The sequence below is a fragment of the Nannobrachium achirus genome (assembly GCF_963921795.1).
Source record: "Nannobrachium achirus genome assembly, chromosome: 2".
NCBI classification, from domain to species: Eukaryota; Metazoa; Chordata; class Actinopteri; order Myctophiformes; family Myctophidae; genus Nannobrachium; species Nannobrachium achirus.
In genome coordinates, this window is record NC_137811.1 from 69,050,883 (window position 1) to 69,058,578 (window position 7,696).

At 44.0% G+C, this 7,696-nt stretch overlaps 1 protein-coding gene across 1 annotated transcript in view; it reads left to right on the top strand.

Moving 5' to 3' along the window:
- The window catches only part of LOC308300142 (mothers against decapentaplegic homolog 4-like), a gene marked incomplete at its 3' end in the record, with an annotated part of 28,462 nt that extends 25,385 nt beyond the window's left edge, over positions 1-3,077 (top strand). The window contains exons 10-12 of the mRNA XM_080743944.1: positions 535-703; positions 2,488-2,626; positions 2,878-3,077. Of these exons, the coding sequence (XP_080600070.1) occupies positions 535-703; positions 2,488-2,626; positions 2,878-3,077 (508 nt within the window). The remainder of the gene's footprint in view (positions 1-534; positions 704-2,487; positions 2,627-2,877) is intronic.
- Positions 3,078-7,696: the final 4,619 nt, after the last annotated feature.

The window sequence follows — 7,696 nt, forward strand, 5'->3', positions numbered from 1 at the left end:
GCTACGCGAGACTACTCCACATAGGATGGGGGAGTGTCGGGGGAAGGGTAGTCTCGTGTTGCCAGACTGTTGACTCCCGCGATTTGCAAATGCTCCCGTCATACAGTCTGGGGTGACGGGGGTCTTGTGATTGATGAGTACCCGGTTAAAGTAGAAGTGAAGCCTCCTCCCCACTTCCGTTTCGTTTTTAACATGGCACACATTTATCCTAATATAAATAAAAATCATCTTAGCATTTTTAGCTTGCTGCTTAGCAGAAATGAAAATTTTAAAATATATTTTCATGAACGGAAATGTCAGCTTCCATTACTCGCCGTTCAGGAGCTGTAGTTCCAGACTCCATATAGCATTCGGAGATTGTGGAATAGTTGTCTGGCTACGCGAAACTATCTATGTGTGCACGTGCCCATGATGTCATGTCCTGTGCCTGTCTAGGCTCCACATAGGACGGGGGGTGCAGCTGGAGTGTAGGGGAGAAGGGGACGTGTGGATGTCATGTGTGTGATCATTGTGATGTCATAATATCCTATCCAGGCTCCACATAGGACGGGGGGTGCAGCTGGAGTGTAGGGGAGAAGGGGACGTGTGGATGCGTTGCCTCAGCGACCACGCCGTGTTCGTCCAGAGCTTCTACCTGGACAGAGAGGCAGGGAGAGCTCCTGGAGACGCCGTCCACAAGATCTACCCTGGAGCCTACATCAAGGTGACCTTTGACCTCTGTCTATAATGTACCATGGAGCATACATTAAAGGAGTAGTTCACCCCCAAAATGACTTTTTTCCTATCATTTGATTTCAACAAATTTAGCCCCATTGATTCCGGATGGAGACCCCCAGGTCCACACTTTGGACCTGGGACCCACAGGGGTCCTTGAGGCAGTTTCTGGGTGTCCCCAGCTAAACTATAGTTAGGAACCAAATGGACCCTTATGGGTCTGTAACTCAGAGAGTGTATAAATGGAACCAAATGGACCTGTTACTCTCAGAGTTAAATTAACATTGATTTTACAATTGGGGTCTCAGAGATAGAAATTACATGAAATGGGGGTCCATAGCCTGTACGGCATGTCAAACTGGGGGTCCTTGAAATAAAAATGGTTTAGAATCACTGCTAGAGATGTAAAAATCTTCCCTTACTGGGGCCCCTCGTCCCTGGCATATCTTTTCAAATCGGGGTCTGCAGGCTAATAAGTGTCAATTTGGGGGTACTTGAAAACTTTTGAGAACCAGATAGTGTACCTGGTCAAATAAATGAGAATTGGTAGATAACACCATGAGCTTGAACAGCTTTGAAAACCAAGCATGTCAACCTGGCTGGCTATCTGGTTCCCTCTATTGGTGGTTAGGGAGCAGTACTCGCCTAATGTCAGTCTGGTACCTACAGTGGTTCCCACACTTTTCAGGTCAAACTCAAGACTCAAAAGAGACCCTAACTAGTGAAAGTAGCAGATCTTGCAAGAGCCACGTTGTGAGCTTGTAGATCGGCTATTTTCACTACTTCTTAATTATTACTTTTTTTAAATTTATGGAATTTCTTAGATTATTATTTGTTATTTATTTTTGTTATCTTTAAATGTAGAAAAAGAAAATGGGATTTTTCCTCGAGTCGTGACCCATGCAAAGTGGTCCGTGACCCACAAATGGGTCCCACTGTTTGGGAACCAGTGCAGTAGTAATGCACTTCTGTGTTTGCAGCTGTTGTGTCTATACTAGCCTACACATCTAAGTACTCAGCCTTGGGAACCAATGGTTCCTGAGCCATGTGGCCTATTAGATGAGGAGGCTATCTTCTGTTTCTGTAACCAGAGGCAGATGTACAAGTACACCCGTTGTCCATGACGCTAGTTATGTTACAGGGACTTCACTCCTATCCAAACCTTGATGCTGAGCCTCAAGCAGGGAAGCATTGGGTCTCATATTATAGTCTTTGGCATGACTCGGCTAGGGACCTAGGAATTATGCATTCGGTTCAATTCAATGTATTAGTTGTAAAAGGGACACCAATTTAAAGGAGACTGCAATTCAATCATATTTTTTTTTTATTTGTCGCTAACAAATTTGACTATAGTAAATTTACCCCCATTGATTCCAGATGGGGACCCTGAATGTATTTGGGTCCCAAATGACATCACCTTTCTATGGGAGAAGAGAGATTTACCTCCCTCTTTGGCGACCGGTCGTTTCCCACTGCCACGTGCGACGTGTGTCACACATACGGAAGTTAGTAGGCCAATCAGAGGCATGTGGGGCAAATGGATGGAGACGTGTAAATAAAGCTCTGTTTAATTGAATTGATAAGTCTTGGAAAATACACGCTGTGATTGGCTAGTAGTCACTTTGACTGGCATTGTGGTCTCCGGCACTCCCAGACATCCGGCTTCCAGTTGTTGCACGTCGCTCCAATGAACTGCAGCGGCGAATGAGGCATCTAGCTGTTTGACCTGCGCCAGTGCATTGTGGGTAATGCAGTTCTTGTGTGGTTTTACAGATGTTTGACCTGAGGCAGTGTCACAGACAGATGCAGCAGCAGGCGGTCACGGCCAGGACAGCCACGCAGGCGCAGGCTGCTGCTGTCGCTGGTTCAATTCCCGGACCGTGCAGGGTGGGAGGCATCGCCCCTGCTGTTAGTAAGTACATCTCTTTCTCTCCTTTTGAGACGATATTATTGTTATACTTTGTAACGCACATACATTATCCACTTCATACATGTTGGCCATTTGAAAGAACACTTTTAGTCAAGTACATTTTGAATTTCTGACTTTTACTTTAAGCAGAGTATTTACTACATTGCAGTATTGACACCTTCACTGAAGTGAAACATTTGAGTACTTTTTCCACCACGGGTAACGCTCTTCTCCTCTCCTCCTCTCCTGTCCAGGTCTGTCAGCAGCGGCGGGTATAGGAGTGGACGACCTGAGGCGGCTGTGCATCCTGCGTCTGAGCTTTGTGAAGGGCTGGGGTCCAGACTACCCCCGGCAGAGCATCAAGCACACCCCCTGCTGGGTGGAGGTGCACCTGCACCGCGCGCTGCAGCTCCTGGATGAAGTACTGCACACCATGCCCCTGTCTGACCCCTAGAGCCCTGGATGTCTTACTGCATATTAGGGACTTTAAGCTCCGACGGCTACGGCAGACGGCTACCGCAGACGGAAATGGATCAGTGCTCGATAGATAAACCTGCTCACCGTCGCAGCCGTCCGTACAACGGCAGAAGCTCCCTTTCCACGTAGCGTCTACAATGTCTGCTGAATGGACGTGTCGCCATGGGGACCAAAGAGTTCAGTGAAAGGGTCGGGACGCCGTCACCGACGGCTGTTTGCTTAATGATTTTGACTGCTACAGCGATTGTGTCATAGCAGCTGTACTCCGCCTGGCGTTGTCGTCCTAAAATCGTTGGAGCTTAAAGTCCCTAATGTCACTGTTGAGCAGAAACCTTGTATCTCCAAGTTTCAAATTTGTACATTTCTTTTGTAAAGTAAAGCCTTACTTCACCAAATCACCATACGAGACTGTTGCACAAAACTAGTGAAGCGTTGTGTGCTTGTAGATCGGCTATTTTCACTATTTGAAATCATTTTTACAATGATAAATACAAAACAAACGGTTTTGGACATACAAGGTTTCCACCCGACAACAACGATATTTATATTTTTTTCAAGGACACCCAGTTTGATATGCATTATTAGGCCACACAGACCTAGCCTGGAATCCAGACTGATTAGCTAAAAAAGAAATTCTTCTCACATCACTACTCAGTCTGGCCCATGGTCCTGTTTGCCTCGTCTTTCCAGACCCCACCGATTACGTAGGCAAGTCAGGATGTGATTCGAGTTTTACAATGGAAGACGTTTTCTCCTGTTTGTGCACGTCCAGCCCATTGGAAGTAGGAGTCTTACTAGACCGAAGTAAAAAATAACAATCAGTCTGGATTCCAGGCCACCACGGACCCCCATCTGATACCGTGTTGACGCTGTCAAATCCTCAGTATTTAATGAAACTCTAACAGGGTACACATGGAACCCAGTGGACCCTAAAACGGCTCCTTACTTTAATATCTGCCAGCTCAGGCTTGTTTACCTTTATTTAAATGCAACCATGATGTCAAAACGTTCTCTAGACTGATTCTGATTGTACCTGCACCGACCTAAGCGTAAGGCCTACAGTACTATGTTATACATTTGTTGTTTGATGGTGTTGCTTGTTAAAATATAGCCGAGCTTGTAGATCTGCTATTTTCACTATTAAAAAGACAACATTTTTATCCTAAACAAAAGCCCTAGACTTTATTTTTTCTCTAAAATCATTGCAGTATTGATACTTTTAGAGCTGAAAACCTAGACTAAATATAATAATATATTTAGTCTTAGTTTAAGTCAACTAGAAACTAGACTAAAATGTTAGGGAGGGACTGGTGGAGAAGAGATCCAGTCGAGTCAAGTCATTTTATTTTTAGTTGTGCTCTGAAAATAGCAGATCTACAAGCTCACGGCGGGTCTCTGTGCGACACATTCCTGAGCTTGTAGATCGTCTATTTTCAGTAGTACTAAGACAAGTCATTTTATTTTTAGTTGTGATCTGAAAATACCATGAGCTTGTAGATTTTTCAGCATGCAACCAAGTATGAAGTCGGGCATCAAGGGACACAAAAATAATTTTTGTCTACAAAATCAACTGTAGATTTAGTCGAGGGGCAGACTGAGAACCAGGTGGTGGGATTATATCTCCATGCTGAACTGGGAACGCTTTAGGATCCCCTGGTCAGAGCTGGCTGGGGAAAGGGAAGTTCTGGGGTTCTCAGTTGAAGCCTCTGAAGATGGATGGATGGATTATTTTGGGGGGGAGCAATCTGTCGCATTAGCTTTGTAGATTAGGGGCTCTATTTTCGTCCATGCCTTACCTCTTATCCATCAACCTTTTAGCATTTTTTTTTTTACAATTTTGAAAAATATTTGTTTGAGTATTTCAAATAGCTGATCTACAAGCTCACAACGTGTTGATGTAGATCGGCTATTTGAAGTATTTTAAAATGTTTTTCAAATAAGTTTGGGGATAAGGAGTAGGGCAAGGAGGAAAATATAGCTGTAGATCTTTCTGCAAGCAACACCGTTCCATGATGGAGTATAAAAAGTGGCCATGTCATTATCGGCCATCATTTTCAAACATTTTCAAAAGATTTGTATAAAAGACAATCTGCAAGCTCACAACGCTTGCTATATGACACGACATGTTCTAATTTAGTAGATCGGAGACCAGTCATTTTACTACAGCTTCTATTCATGTAAATGCATTACTTTAAAATATGTTATTTATATTGTTTCAAGCTTGTAATGAATTCACACAAACCAATAAAACTAATGTATTTTTATGATAGTATAGATTTTTTTATACCGTGACCTTGTAGATCGGATATTTTCTTTCTTTCTTTCTTTCTTTCTTTCTTTCTTTCTTTTAGAGAAATGTCTTAACAGTAATCAATTAAGGCAGGGGTGGGCAACTCTGATGGAGAGGGCCACTATATTTTCACACAAACTCCAGAGGGCCACAATGCCTGTACAGTCAAAAAATAGCAGATCTACAAGCCCAAAACGCGTCGCACCGCGACGCGTTTTGAGCTTGTAGATCTGCTATTTTTGCTATTTCTTTATTAGAATCCTGAAAAGTAATTTTCAAGTGCATGTACAGGTTCTTATGTTACTTATGTTACTTCTTACTTAATGAACTTAAATACAAATGTATTGGACATAAAAAAAGACTAGTAGGCTACTAGTCATCAAGTTACTAATATACAGTAGACTGAAATAATTAAAGCTGGTCATGTTAGCACGTTTGGAATTCTAACAGCTGAAACCAATAATATGTCAGTATTCCTGCGGGCCGCATTAAGTGAAGATGGGGGCCGCGTGTGGCCCCCGGGCCGCCAGTTGCCCATGTATGAATTAAGGTATCATAATAGGGCAGTGATTATTATTACTTGCACAAGCAGAGCGCGCAAGTACTGCGATTGGCTGGGTATGTTATGTACATTATGTATGTACTGTATGTATGTCAATGTCAATCGCATGTCAGTGTACCCCCTTGTTGAAAACCGTAGCCCAATTAGGGACCAGCAATTCTGGCAACGTCATAATTAACAGCCAATGAGGGATCAGCATTCCTGGTGATGCCACTGGTAATGTCAGCAGAGTTTGGTATATAAGAGCATTCCTGGTCATGTCTTCATTAACAGCCAATGAGGCCAGCAGGGCACATCTCATGACGCGCTCTGCTGGCACACAAGTAGGCCACATAATTATGTGATATATGGCTTACTTGTGCACAATGGCTTACTTGTGCACAAGACGCAAGTTGGCACCTTGACAGAGTGCAGTTCTAGTTATCATTATTTGTACACAGCTCGTCCAGAATGCATCAGGGGATATTACGGGATAATATTATCTTCCATCCATATTTCTGATACTCCGAGAAAGAAAAAGGAATCTCTGACATTAAAGAACATGTGTTTCTTGCTGCTCCTAGTGCCTGCCTGGCCTGCAGTAGATGACTTTATCAAATTATACTTTGGAATCTGATTTAGCAATAAAGAAACTCTCCTGCTTTTACCCTGAAGTAATCATATTATAATATGAATACAGACTTTGAAGCATCAATGCAGTGAATTGGGCCAATTCAGAGGACGCACGCACGCACGCACGCTCGCACGCACGCACGCACGCACGCACGCACGCACGCACACACACACACACACACACACACACACTGTATATCATTTCATTATTTATTCTGTTGTTAACACTAGGCTACAGTTATTACAATCAATGAACAATCCTGATATTATTCAATATTTCTCTTTTTTTACTCCATTACGATTCTTCATCATTTACATCTAGGTCTGCTTGACTGCTTCCTCTCATAATATATTCATTCATAACATTTACCAGAACACGAATTGCCTTTCTTTCTGCATTTATTTATGACATTTTACTACGGTAAATATTAAAGCAGCAATGCCAGTAATTCTAGACTCTCTCTCTCTCTCTCCCTCCCTTGCTTTCTCTTCCTCCCTCTCTCTCTACCCCCCCCCCTCTCTCTCGCTCCCTCCCTCCATCTCCATCTCCATCTCCCTCTCTCTCTCTCTCTCTCTCTCTCTCCCTCCCTCCCTCTCCCTCTCTCTCTCTCTCTCTCTCCCTCCCTCCCTCCCTCTCTCTCTCTCTCTCTCTCTCTCTCTCTCTCTCTCTCCCTCTTCTCTCTCTCTCTCTCTCTCTCTCTCTCTCTCTCTCTCTCTCTATCTCTCTCTCCCTCCCTCCAGCTTCCTGTTTACCAGTGTCTGTGATCTCATTAATATTCCGAGGCAGAGAGGACAGGCCGGGCGGGGGCGGGGCTTCTCCTCTAGCTGTACTGTACCAGTCAGCCTCCGGCTGCATCTCAACCCACTTTGACAGCATCTCACACACAAACGCACGCACGCACGCGCACGCACGCACCCACACACACGGCGGAGGCTGCAAACGGATCCTATGACCATTTCTTCGACACTCATCATCATCATCGTTTGAATTCATGCTCCATCGTCCCGCCCGTGTGTTCCTCTCCATGGATGCTATCAAATAGAGACCGTTATCTTTTAGAATAACACAGATCACCCTCATCTTTCTGTTGTTGATCGTCGCATCGCATCCTGAAGGCTGCTGATTCACCAA